The sequence below is a fragment of the Artibeus jamaicensis genome, unplaced genomic scaffold (genome assembly GCF_021234435.1).
Source record: "Artibeus jamaicensis isolate MK-2021 breed Jamaican fruit bat unplaced genomic scaffold, CSHL_Jam_final scaffold_461, whole genome shotgun sequence".
NCBI lineage: Eukaryota > Metazoa > Chordata > Mammalia > Chiroptera > Phyllostomidae > Artibeus > Artibeus jamaicensis.
The window spans coordinates 16,502,584-16,517,047 of NW_026522045.1; the positions used below are offsets into that span (position 1 = coordinate 16,502,584).

At 40.0% G+C, this 14,464-nt stretch overlaps 1 protein-coding gene across 8 annotated transcripts in view; it reads left to right on the forward strand.

Moving 5' to 3' along the window:
* Nucleotides 1-6,927: 6,927 nt before the first annotated feature.
* Nucleotides 6,928-14,464, forward strand: part of FMR1 (fragile X messenger ribonucleoprotein 1) — a 75,597-nt gene continuing 68,060 nt past the window's right edge. For 6 of the 8 annotated variants that reach the window (XM_037148542.2, XM_037148544.2, XM_037148538.2 and 3 more), the window contains exon 1: nt 6,929-7,095. In XM_037148542.2, coding sequence (XP_037004437.1) covers nt 7,045-7,095 — 51 coding nt within the window. In that variant the 5' untranslated portion in view covers nt 6,929-7,044. Of the gene's footprint in view, nt 7,096-14,464 lie in introns of all 8 variants that reach the window. The other 2 variants (XM_037148539.2, XM_053657485.1) reach the window with 1 other exon arrangement.

Consider the following 14,464-nt stretch of genomic DNA (forward strand, 5'->3'; position numbering starts at 1 on the left):
TGCCCAGTCCAGGGTACTGTATCTCAGGAAAAAAAGTAGAAGTCCATGGCTCAGGTAGCCCCTCGATTCCTGGCACCATCAACTGTATCACCGCTGCAATCTCCAGTTATTCCAAACCATGTGGCACCTTCTCATGGCCCACCAACAGAGTCCTTTCACCCCTTTTCTTTCCAGCAAGATCTCTCCCGCTTCCTAAGCCACATGGCAAGAGAGAGCACCCCAAAGCTGCTGGTCTGACTTTCACCAAAGCCACATAATCCCCACCCTCCAGCATCGCTGCTGCGCCTGGGTTTAAAGCCCAGGGCAAACCTTCCTCTGTAGTCCCATTTCTGACTCCTCCCACAATCAGTTGCACCTGCCAGCATTCCCATATTTTTCCAGCCTTTCTTGGCTGCCAAAGTAAGTCCGGGCAGTTGTGGCCCCATGGCGTGAAGCCCATAATCTCCAAACTCATACAGCCATGCTGTACCTGTTACATCCTGGGTGGAAGTCACTCCCATCCTCCTGGCTCAAAGCATGGCCACAGCTATTTAACATATCCATGAAACCAGTTAAAACTTACAGATATTTTAAATGACCATGTCTGAGGTTAGTTGCACAACTGTTGCTATGCAAAACAACTCTCAATGGCTCTGCTCCATGTGTCCCATCCCCCAGTTCAGACCTGCGGGGGTGAGGACATCCCATATATTTTTAATATTTCCTGGACACCCTGAGTCCTGGATCCCATTACAAATTCCTACTTGGGGCCCCCCTGGCTGCACCCTGTTATAATGTCACTAATCATAAGACAAATGCACATGAAAACCACAATAAGATATCACCTCACGCCTGTCAGAATGGCTATCATCAATAAGTCCACAAATGACAAGTGTTGGTGAGAATGTGTAGAAAAGGGGACCCTTGTACACTCTTGGTGGGAATGCAGACCGGTGCAGCCACTGTGGAAAACAGTATAAAGTCCTCAACATATTAAAAATGTAACTGCCTTATGACCCAGTGGTTTCACTTTTGAGAATATAGTTGAACAAATCCAAAAGCACTGACTTGAAAGAATATATGCACACCTATGTTCATTGTGGTGCTATTTACAATAGCCAAGATTTGGAAGCAGCCCAAGTGCCTGCCCATAAGCAGATGAGTGGACAAAAAGCTGTGATACGTTTATACAATGATATATTACTCAGCTAGAAAAAAGAACGAAATCTTACCTTTCATGACAGCATGGATAGACCTTGAGGGTATTATGCTAAGTGAAATAAACCAGTGAGAGAAAGACAAATACCATATGATTTCACTTATATGTGGAAGCTAATGAACAAAATAAACACTCATAGAAACAGAGAACAGGCTGACAGCTGTCAGAGGGGAGGAGATTCTGGAGCTGGGTTAAGTACGTAACTGGATTAGGAAAAAAATTTAAAGGCACAGACAACAGTATGGTGATTACCAGAGCAAAAGAGGGGTGGGGGCAGGTAGAAGAGGATAAATGAGGGATAACTGGTGATGGAAAGAGACTAGACTTTGGATGGTAAACATACTATATATAGATGATGTATTATAGAATTGTATACTTGAAACTTACAAAATTCTATTAACCAATGTCACCCCAATAAATTTAATTAAAATGATCTGAACAGAGACTATATAAAATAAGACATGTAGATGGCTAATAAGCATATAATAATGTTCAACATAATAAGTCATTAGGAAGTTGCAAATTAAAGCACCAATCAGATTGTACTACACACCAAAAGAACTGCCAAAATTCAAAACACTGACAACACAAAATGCTTATGAGGATATGGAACAACATGAACTCTCACTCACTGTTGGTAGAAATGCAAAACAGTACAGTAACTTTGAAAGACAGTTTGCAGGTTCTTATAGAACTAAACATACTGTTACCATATGACCCAGCAACCATTTTCCTTGGCATTTACCCAATGGAATTGAACACTTATGTTCACAGGCACGTTCATAGCAGCTTTATTCATAATTGACAAAAACTGGAGGCAACCAAAATGTTCTTCAATAGGTGAATGGATAAACAAACCATGATACATCAGACAACATAATATCATTCCTCAATAAAATTAAATGCACTATCAAATAATGAAAAGACATGGGGAAACGTTAAATGCATATTATTAAGTGAAAGAAGCCAATATTAAACTGTTATGTACTGTATGATTCCAGCTTATATGATATTATGGAAAAGGCAAATCTATGGAGGCAGAAAAAACTCATTGGTTGCCATGGATTAGGGGGTTGAGCTAACAACAAAATAGGTGGAATACAGGGGATTTTTAGGGTGATGGAAGGATTCTATATGATCCTGTAAGGTAGATGCATGACAAAGCTTTCGTCCAAACCCATACACTATACAACACAAGGAAGGAAACTTAACATAAACTATGGACTTTGGTTAATGATAATATATCAATATTAGCTTATCAATGGTAACAACTGTACCACAACAATGCAAGATACTAACGATAGATGAAATAGGGAGGGAGGTGACAGGGAACTGACCTGGGGGCTCTATCTTTTCAATTTTTCTGTAAGTCTAAAATTGTTCTAAAACATAAAGACAATTTCTTTTTTTTCTTTTTAAATTGATTTAAAAGAGAGGAAGGGAAAGAGATAAACAGACAAAAATAAACATCAACTTATGTTCCACCCATATATGCATTCATTGATTGCTTCTTCTATGTGCCCTGATCAGGGCAACCTTGGCATATTGGGACAATGCTCCAACTAACTGAGTTACCTGTCCAGGGCCTATTTTTCTAATATCTAGTTAAAAGGAGAGGTCACAGTGAGGCAAAATTATCATAGAATATGTCATAAAACAAGTGAGGCTTTAGCTGTGTCCTAGAGGGTATATGTACGACTTCTGGAGTTAGAAAGGACAAGATATTTCAGATAGGATTGAGGCCTGAAAAAGATTCGGAGGGCTCAACTTGAGAAGGAGCAGGGAATATAACACAGAACAAATCAATGCAAAGACAACAGGCAGCAATTTGATGATTGCTAAAAGCCATGTCAAGGCTAGAATTGCTGAAGCATCATTTCAATATAGATAAATATAAGCATGGAAGTGGACTTGACCAGGGCTGTGTCCTCTATACATATTCATTCCTTCAATAAATATTGAAATATTGCACAAGCACCTACTATGTCCCAAACATTGTGTTGTAGTAGGCATTGGGGACAATTACTAACCAAAAGAAACAAAAATTTCTATTCTCATTAAGCTTACATTCCAGCAAGAGGAAACAGACAGAACCTGCCTTGGTCTTTTCAAGAAACAGCAAAGAAGCCAGTATGGTTAGAATGGAATGAAGGAGAGAGGTAGAAGATGAGATAGAGGAGAAAATAGAGGCCAGTATGTGAAGGGCATAGAGGCCAAAATAGATCAAAACTTAGAGTTTTACCGTAAGACATTCAGGGAACAATTAGAGGGTTTTGAGTGGCAAAGTGACTTGATTAACACCTGAGTTAGGTCACTCTCTCTTCTGTGTTGAGAATAGATTAAGAGTGATTGCAGGTAGACCAGAGAGGTTGGTACAGTAACACAGATAAGAGACGATGGGGTCTCAAACCATAGCTTTAGCAGTTCAACTAATGAGAAATAAATTGCAGACTCTAAAAGGGTTTGCTGATGGATTAGATGTGTGAGAGAAAGACAGGGTCAAAATGAATCCATTTTTCCTGGCTGGTGTAGCTCCATGGATTGAGTGTGGGCCTGCAAAGAAAAGGATCGCGGTTCAATTCCCTGTCAGGGCATATGCTTGGGTTGCAGGCCAGTTCCCAGCAGGTGACACACTAAAGGCAACTATACATTGATATTTCTCTCCCTCTTTCCTTCCCTTCCCCTCTAAAGATAAATAAATAATATCTTAAAAAAAAGAATCCGTTTTAGGCCTGAGCAAGTAATTCAAAGAAGGAGTTTCCTGTAACTGAAAGAAAAATATGGGAAGAGCAGGCTCACAAGCAGGAATGTGCCCATGTCTGAATTCAGTGGAGCTGTCTTAAAAGGGGGCATTTCAAGAGCTAAAGATCAAAGAGAGACTGAGATGCAAAGGTAAGGGGGGAAGACCAAGTCACAGTACATGCAGGTACCAAGGATAGGCACGTTGATTCACCAAACAGTTCCTAAAATCAACCACTTTGTATGTGCCAGTTACACAAAGGTAAATAAGACATCTTTCTTGCCTGGAAGGAAAACACAATCCAGTGAGGAAAACAGAAATATAAATAAGTGATTCAATACATTAAGCATCATAGTAGAGGTATTCAACATTTACTGAGTCCCTGCTATATCAAGCAGTATGGTGAGGAAGCAGGGGTTAAGACTAAAGTTCTATAAGAGCACAAAAGAAATTCTTGCAAAAATGTTTGTAAAGACATTTGCAAGGGTTTTCACCATGGTGTGACATCAGGGAGTTAGTAACCTAGACACCCATCCCTAGGATAATGTATCAGTAAAAACTATGGAATATTCAGCAGCAGTTAGAAGTGAAAAACCAGGTATAAACACAGCAATGTGGATTATTAGCTCAAGGACATAGTGTTGAGTGGAAACAGATTTACAGTATAATGTCATCTCTGTAAATGTAAAAGGCATACATAAAACACTGCATGTCTTAAATTATCAAGAATATGTATCAAGTTGCAGTTTGTGTCTAGAAAAAGAATGAGAGTGGAGAATAGAAAAGTCAAGGAAAGATAATATTAACAACATAAAATAATATAAATAAGAGAAGGGCCTTGCAGGGCCCGATGATGACAATGTTCTGAGAATTGAAAAGCAAAGTTAACCCATCTCTCTGCACCTGGGGTAAAATAATGAACTAACAGGAATCCAGCTGATAATCCTCAGGAGAAGCGTATTTCTGGGGGGGCCAGGAAGGGAGAGGAGAAATAGGAAGTCATGAAAGTGCATTAAAGTGTCAGGGAACAACACCCGGTTTAATGGGGCTTGTGGTTGTGAAAACCTGATAATCGAAATCCTTGGGTAAAGTGAACACATCCAAAAGGGGAGGGATTTGGAGGAACAAGTATGAAGGACACAAGGACAAGAACTAAGTGGGGTGGAAATGGGAGGGAGGTGGGGAGCACAGGGCAGGTTGGGCTGGGCTGGGAGAAATAGACAGAAAACTGTACTTGAAAAATAAGTAAATAAATTTTTTTAAAAAGTGAACACATCCTACACTTGGAAAGTATTATCATTCTCATTGATCTAGCCCCTTTTATACCATTGGGGTTAAAGATCATGCTGTGCTCCCATTCAACCTATTGTAAGATTTGTCTAGGTCAGTCTTGTCTAGGTCTCTACATCTCGTGATTATTCCAGAAACGCTAGTCCAACAAGTCATTCCTGCTTACTATGGTCTCAAGGATTGTAGCCCTTGATCCACTACTATTAAAGTAACAGTGCTGCTCTGGCTAGGAATGGGGTAGAAAGGAAACTGGAGGTTGAAGGATGCTTCTCATTCTGGGGCACCTGCCTGGGACTGTTCACCTTGTTGCCACGAACTCAGTGCTGCCAGTTCACTCTCACTGGTCATATTCCAGGTGGAGTCTATTTCAGCTCTGACCACCCCCCCCCATGCTGGATCCTGTCCCACTATCATAGGTGTACCTATCCTTCATAGCTCTTATTACAGTTGCAATTTCACATTAACTTTTCTGATCATTTGATTTATGTCCATGTAGGCCTCTGAGATTCAAGTTCAATGCTGACAGTCTTTTTTTCCCCTCTTGTTCACCAAGGTTTCATTAGCACTTAGCAGTGCCTGGCATATGATAGTGGCTCAATAACATCTCGGTTGGATACAAGCTTCCAAGAAAAACCTAGGTTAAAGTGGGTACAATTACACTGCAGAAGCGAGGAGAAAGTTGGGGTTTTCTGTGGAGGGGAAGGGGAAAGAGCTGCAAGGAAAGAGATGCATGGAACCCTATGGGTCACATGACTGCTATAAAAATTGCCCCCCTCACTGTTTGGTACAGGGTGGGCATAAGTAAAACAGTAGGGAAATAAACTGATCAACTGTATGTAAATTAACAAATGTTTAACACATTCTTTTTTTTTTTTTGGTATGTCAAGTAAAACTATGAAACTAAATTGATGGAAGGGAAGAATATGAGTCAATGCTGGGTCTGCGGAAGGACTAACATTTCCAGAGGTCACAATCCACTGCCCCTCAGAGGGTATAGGATATATCCACAGGACAGCCTAAAATATCTTGGGGAGGGGCGGCATTACTCTCACCTTTCGCTTGTAAGAAGCACAAAAGCCTGGGTCACTTAGGTTGCCACTGTTACTAGTTCATAGTCTTCAATATAATTCCTCACCTTTATTCCTGTACCCACACTCCACCTCCACCTCAATTAGGCTTGGTCTCACTTACAAAACAAAACAACAAAAATCCTCGAAACCAAGCCAGCCAGAACTCTGAGAAGTGAATGCTTATGATCGCTCTGGCAGGCCCCTTCCCACGCCTCCTTTTGCCCTTCTACAAGAATGGGCACTCTAGCCTTCGCCCGGGAACGCAGGCGGCCCGACCTCCACCAGCCGTAGGACTTGTCGGCGACCTTCCCGCCATCCCGAATTCCTAGTGATCAGAGCACCCAAGCCCACACGCCTAGGGCCGGACCTACCCACCCTACCCGATTCTCCGGAGAGCGCACGCGTGCGCTCCACGACCCGGGAGGAGAGAGGGGGCGGGGCTGAGCTGGGTCCAAAGCCTTGGGGGTGGGGCGGCGTCCCTCACGTGATGCAGTTTCACTGTTTACACGCGGAACCGCTAGAGGAATTGGCCTCAGCTAGGCGTTCTGCTCCGTTTCGGTTTCACTTCCGGTGAAGGGTAGTCTCAGAGCTGGCGGTGAGCCGACGTTTAGAGCAGGAGGTGGCGGCGGCGGCGGCGGCGGCGGCGGCAGCGGCGGCGGCGGCGGCGGCGGCGGCGGCTGGGCCTTGAGCTCCCGCAGCCCACCTCTCCTGGGCGGGCTCCTGGCGCCAGCAGGGCTGTCGAGAAGATGGAGGAGCTGGTGGTGGAAGTGCGGGGCTCCAATGGTGCTTTCTACAAGGTACTTCGGTCTAGGGCAGGCCCCATCTTCTCTCTTTCCCTCCCTTTTCTTGTTGGCCTCGGTGGGAGGCAGGCCTGAGGCCCTGTTCCCCAGCGCTGCGCCAGGGGAGCCAGGGCGCGCTAGGCGGGATGTTGTTTGGGAGGGAAGGACTAGACCTGGGGCCTGTAGGAAAGCACTGGAGCCCCTCTTCTTCCTGCTAGAGACCCTGGATCCTACCAGAATGGGAAGCGGGAAAGGAGAGGGCAACCTTTCGGGGGCCGAGACTCTCCAGAAAGAGCTGGGGATAGACGAGGGCCAGCTGCAGGTTGGATATCTCTGAAAGGAGGGCCCGTATCGGCCGGAAGTGACTGCGAGGGCTTATTTGTCTTTTCCTAAATATCCTCTCCCAGTGGTATCCAGGCCCGACATGTGGGTAGTTGCTTAGGAGCGGGGTCGCATCTGTCCCTGCCTCCTGCCTTGCAAAGAGGGTTTGAGATCTCCTTTGGCTTCTTTTTCTGTCCAGCATTGGGACTTCCGAGAGCTCCACTGTTTTGGTAGTAAAAAGCTGTAATCAATATCACATTACAATGGAAACTGATTTTTAGTGGTTTCTCTTTATCTATTTCAGACATTTTAGATCGAAAAGTTGCAGGAAGACACTGACATATCTGAGTAATGCATTAAGAACTTGGTAATCTTGAATATTCTTGTACCACCTCCCTTGTTATAAGATGTGGGAAAATTCAGGAATAAAGGTGCTTCAGCTTCTAAAATCATTAGCAACTTTACTACTTAAAAAACAAATTTTTAACCCTCCAAAGACCTGAATATATGCCATGAAACTTCAGAAAATCAACTGAATGTTATTACTGGGGAATTTTTTTTAAGTGAGTGAAAATTATTGTTTTCTGCTCTCAAGTACTTAACTCTGCTCTGAAAGCACAGTGTTGCAGTGGACTATTGTTGAAGTTTTAAATAGGCCTGATGGTTTTACTGTTTTTCTTTTTTAAGTTATACCACTGCATATCAACTAATATCTTACATTTTCAAAAGAAGATTAAAAATATTTTGATGTATCAGTAGTGCATTTGTTGGTACATACTAACTCTAGATCTGGTAATCTATAAATTATTGTTTCCTGTTCAGTGCCCCTCCATAACTTCTGCAAGTAATGTCTCACCTTACTACAGTCTTGGCAATAGAAGGTGTGTGTGTCAGGAAGCATGGAAATTAGCTGTTGCCATTGTCCAACAAGATTCTTAAATTTATTATAGAAGAACTTAAATGTTTCAGATGAGACTGGTTTGGCTGAAGGAAAATAAACAATTGATTTAACTCTATATGTGTTTACCAATTATAATGGAAATATTTGAAGATCAATATATTTTGTAAGTGAGTAAAGTATATAAACTTCTACACTTTTGGCAAAAAGATTAAACCTTTTGCTATAAAAAGAGGAAGAAATAACCCAGCATTTATGTTCATTTTTAAGTTTCACCAGTATAAAATTTTTTCCGTTGACCCTGCAGTCATAATTTTGGTTGCATTTATTTTGGTGATCCTTAATTTCTGCTAGTTTGTGTAGTATCATTCTGGTTCCAAGATTGGTAGTTTGTTGGGGTTTTTTTGTTATTGTTGTTTTGTTTTTACCAGATTTGTGGTGCTAAGCATTAATAAATAACAGCAGGGGCTAATGGTTGCACAGTAGTCTAACCTTGATAATTAGCTTAGATTGGATGCCAGTCTTTGTCTTGTAGTGGAGTTTGCTTCCTATAGAGTGCAGATAGCACATCCTGCTCTTGAAGGATTTATCCACCTCTTGCAGCAACCTATGCTTTGTTCCTGTGATTTTGCTTTCAAAGTGATTGAAATATAAGAAATGCTATCAATCCCTCTGCTTGTTGCTTAACAAAGTTGCTTAATTTGAAGTTAAATAAAAAGTATATGTTGTCCTGTACTTCCCTGAGGGGAAATATGAACAAAATGTGTGTAAGGAAATTGCTGTTATATTTATTTAAATAGATTTAATTTTAAGAAAACCTCAAATGCTCTGTATTGGTGAAAAAATACCTTCTATAATAAAAAACATTTGAACTTTTACAGGACTCATTGCTATGAGCTACAAAAGTAAAGCAAAACTGAATTAAGTTGCTTGTCCAGTGGGAATTAGCAGACAAGATGGAAAATAAAGACCAATAAAAAATGAACTATAGTGGCAAAATGATAGAAAAGTCTTTAAAAATTAACTCAAACGACTTCAGTGTAACTGAATTCAGACTTTGATTTGTCTAACAGAACCATGATATTGCAAGGGACAATTCTTCATCTTCTGGGCCCATGATACAGTGTTGCCATATACACTGGATAGAGTATGTACTGGGAACAGTTGAATTATTCTTCTAAAAAATAAGCTTAGATTGCAGAATTAACAGAACCATGAAGCCTAAACCCTAAGATTGTAACAGTTCATTTCTGTTTTTCACTCTGGTGTTTGTTCTTAAAAACTGGGAAGTTAGAATTATTAATTGTCAAAGTCACTACTATTATGCTTAGGTATTTGACTTAGAAAAATTAGTCACAAGTACAATTTATAGAGCCTTATGTTATTTAAAACATGAAAACACTTGAATAATACCTAGCAAAATCTTTTCAAAGCAGCTCCTAAATAAGTAATGCTGAAATAAGGTCTTTATTCTAGGGGCATCTGCCTAAAATAGTATAGTGGGGATTTTATTGTTATTGTTGATATTTTTTTGACTCAGTTATGTGTTTAGAATGGTAATGAATTAACTCCATTTTAGATGTAGAATGTAAGTCATTCCAATGTAAAAAAGATTCCTAGGTTTTGTATACTAGTATGAAAATTACTAAAGAAGTGTAAGTCATATGTTAGAAACATAAGATACAATACCTTGCCCTGGCCAGTGTGGCTCAATTGGGTGTGGTTCCACAAACCGAAAAGTTGCCAGTTCAATTCCCAGTCAGTCCACATGCCTGGGTGGCAGGTTCAGTCCCTGGTCAGGATGTGTACGGAAGGCAGCCAGTCAATGTTTCTCTTTCACATCAGTGTTTCTCTCCCATTCTTTCTCCTTCCCTTCCCCCTCTCTAAAATAAAAAATAAAATTGAATTTTAAAAATAATACAAAAAATTTTTGTTTTCTGAACATATACTAATATATGTAATATATAAATATATTACATTTTTATTGTTAGATTATATTTTAATATATTTTGTGTTTTTAGATTTGGTATCTGAGGATAGACTTTAATTTAGTGAGTAGTAATATGGAACTAGCAGCTAAATATGAGAAAATCTACAATCAAAATTTTTTAATGAAGACATAAGTAATCCAAAATGTTATATCAACTACATAGCCTGCTAGAAATCACTGTTTTACTAAACTTGTATAAGGCACTGTTCATATTTCCTCTGAAGTCATTAGACCTAACTTTGCATACAGGTGATATTCTGTACTTTGAGGAAGTGCATTATTCAGGTCAACCACATGTTCTTTTTCCGCAGATTCTAAATGACCTTTTTAGTGTTTAGTACGTTTGTAGAAGTATTATTTTTCCCCTTCTAAAATATGCATTTTCCAAGTTCATACACAAATATTCTGAAAATCTCCAGATAATTAAACACAGAATTCAGTGATATACCGCTGGCTGGGATGTTCATTTGGTTAAAGTGTTGTCCCATGCACCAAAAGGTTGAGGGGTTGATCCCCATCTGGGCACATACCTAGGTAGCAGATTCAGTTCCTTGTCAGGGTGGTACAAGAGCCTGATCCATGTTTTTCTTATATTGACATTTATCTCTCCCCTTCCTCTCTCCCTAAAAAAAAAATTTAATCAACATATCCTTGGGTGAAGGTTTAATTTTAAAAATTCGGTGATATAGCCCTGACTGGGTTGGCTCAGTGGATTGAGCACTGGGTTGCAAAGCAGTGGGTCACTGGTTTGATTCCCAGTCAGGGCACATGCCCGGGTTGTAGGCCAGGTCCCCAGGAGCTGCACAAGAGGTGGTAACCACACGGTGATGTTTTTCTCCCTCTCTTCCCCTATCTCTGTAAAAATAAATAAATAAACTTTTTTAAAAAAATCAGTGATAATAATATTTGGGTTTCTCATTCCTGCCCACTATGGGAATGTAGTCCTGAGATGATTACAGTCATGTTTATCATAGCTATTAACAGGTGCTGAGAGCCTTTTAGGTACCAGGCACTGTTTTAGGCACATTCCCTCTGTTAATCTAATCTTCTCCCACATCCTAAGGTACTGTCATTATTCCCATTTTACAGATGAGTATGTAGATATACAGACAGATCAGGTAAGTGACTTACTGTTGTGTGTCAGAGCTAGTAAGGATCAGATCCATGATTTGAGATCAGGTAGTCTGATTTCCTGAAATGATGAAATTTAGCTTGAAGAAATGAGTTGGATTTGATTCCCTGCCCATTTTTGACTTCATTGTAATCTTTAATTGCATTTATTATTGTATCACTTCCTTAGTGCTCTATAAGTGCAATTACAGTTATTTGCCATTTTTTACTGTTGGTACAATGATGTGAAATATAATAAAATGGTTAACTAATGTATCAGCCTCCTCTTTATTTTTTTAAAGATTTTATTTATTTTTAGAGAGAGGGGAAGGGAGGGAGAAAGAGGGGGAGAGATTTTGTCATTGTCTGGTTGCCTCTCGCACACCTCATACTGGGGACCCAGTCTGCATCCCAGGCATGTGCCCTGACTGGGAATTGAACCAACGACCCTGTGGTTTGCAGGCCAGTGCTCAGCCCACTGAGCCACACTAGCCAGGGCTCTCAGCAGGCTTTTTATTAACTGTTGCACTTTGACATATGTTATACTGTAATTCTTCATATGAATGCCTATTAAGGAAAGGTAAAGTTAGAAATTTTTGACCCTGTTCTGAAATTGACTTTTGTTACATTGGGAGCACACAAGAACTGAAATATTCAAAAGTTAGAATATATACACAAAGAAAAATTAATAATCCTTTTAATGTTCTCTCTGCACTTGTGTGTTGTCTTTGGTTCAGGGTGAACCAGAAAGACTCTTTTCCTCAAAATTTATGGTAAATGCCCAGGTGAAGTCAAGTATTCCTAGATACACAATGTAGTTGGAAGGGCTGTTGATGAGGTTTATTGTACTTTTCTTTTTTTTTTTTTTAAGATTTTACTTATTTATCTTTAGAGGGGAAGGGAAGGAGATAGGGAGAGAAATATCAATGTATGGTTGGTTGCCTCTCGGGAGTCCCCTGCTGGGAACTGGCCTGCAAACTAGTCATGTGCCCTGACTGGGAATCGAACCGTGGTACTCTGGTTCGCAGGCCAGCACTCAATCCACTGAGCTACACCAGCCAGGGCCTTGCTTTTCTGTTTTCATTGTTCATTCCCTTATTTGGTTAGTTTCCATATACAGAGGGTGACAAAGCAGTAACTCATTTTATATATGAGGTCTTGGGTTTAAATCACATTTTATACCATATGTCTCTCTTCTCTATATCTTACAGGTTTTTTTCTGAAGGATTATTTTGCAATGCTTTAAGTTTTCTCTAATGAGAATAATCATTGCACTACGTGTGCTGTCTTAAGTGATAATGTAGCGGTTGTGTTTATTGGTGGTCAGGGGCTTATTTTGAAATTTCTATGACAGCCTCTCTTGTGATCAGTGACTCATATTTATAAGAGAGTTTACTATAAACTAAAGGATGTGACATAGTAGAGGAGGAAGAGTTCACCAAAAAAGGGATGGATTTTCTTTTTAGTTTCATCAATCTGGTAATGTAATGTTTTAATTGGGTTTCTAGTCATTATACACTTTAGTAAGTATGGTTTTTCTGATTGCCTTTTTGGGCCAGTTACCAATAAGTTGGGAATCTCATAATTACTTTTGGTGTCCCGTTTATTCCCCCAGATAAGGAGCCTGTGTCTGTGTTTAGCTACACTTTAGCATCTTTCTAAGACCCCAAAGATTTGCATTACATTTTTCTTTTCTCAGAGTCAAAATAATGTTTCAGTTTGTAGTATCGTTGAGGAAACAGTAATTTCTTTTTATATTTCAATTTTTTTAATTTTTAAAAATGATTTTATTGACATACAATTTCCTCAAATGCAAGAGCCTTTATGGTTCTGTATTTTTTATAAAAATATGCTCCTCTGGGCTTTATTTCTGTTATTTAATGCCAACTATGTGCCAGGCATTGTGCTAGGCAGGGGACATGTGTGATTTCATTATAGCAACCTTAGAATGTAGATCCAGTCCCCCTGTATCCATTTGTTACCTGCAGATGAGGAATCTGAGGACCAAAGACCACTTCTTGGAGAGCCCCATAGCTGTGCTGTGGTAAAACCAAGATTTTGAACCTAGGTCTCATTCACAGCACAATTCTTAACCACTAAGTTTATTGACCTTTACAAGAAGAGCCCTAGCTCTCATTCAGTACAGCTTCCTTTGTGTATTCATTGAAACCCCTTCAATTTGCCTTCTTCGGTAACCTCTCAGAAGTCCCCTCCCCAAAACCAGCTTGACTGACTTCTCCCCAAATGCCAACTTTGCTTGTTACAGATAGGTAGGGATCACAACAAAATGTAGTTCTCCAAGTTGGTGATGGGTGGGGTGATAGTGCTCTGGAAGTGGTCAGGAATGAAGAGTATGAATGTTGGGGTAATGAAGGGGCTGAGACAAAAGGAAGGGTATTGGAGAAAGTATAATAAGAAATAAGAAGATGGGACCCTTGTTGGAAGTGACAGTTTAGTAAAAGGCCTTAGAAGTCATAGGAGACAGTTGTTCTTGGTGTAAGTACATGCCAGGAGAAGCCAATAAGTTTTTTTTTTTATTCCATGTATTACAAAAACAATGAGAAGGTATTACGTGCCTTCTGTATTTACTTAATATGCACTGACTCAAAAAAGACTGATTTTGGAGCAGCCATGCAAACATCCATATACACATAAGCCTCATTTACTCAAAGGCAGTGGCCCTGGTAGGCTGTGATGATTACTCAAACCATTTCTGACACTGTGTCCAGAATTGGTTTCAGAGCCTTCAAAAGTTTTTTTGTTTGTTTAGTTTAAATAGTCACAAGAGTTGTAGATCTTCCTCCTTTGAGGGAATGTTTGATTTAGGAAATGGACAAATGTGGTAAATGAGTATGATTAAACTGTGCAGTAACTTCTTGGCAAATAAAAAATATAGCACTGAAGTTATGAGACTAATTTTCAGAGTACTTTTAAGGTTATTTTGAAAACAGTCCCTGGCATCTGTAAATATTTTAAATCAGTGTCATCCATTGGAACTTTCTGAGATGATGGAAATAGTTTCTGCTCGCACTGTCCACTACAGTAGGCACTAAGCCATGTGTGACCAG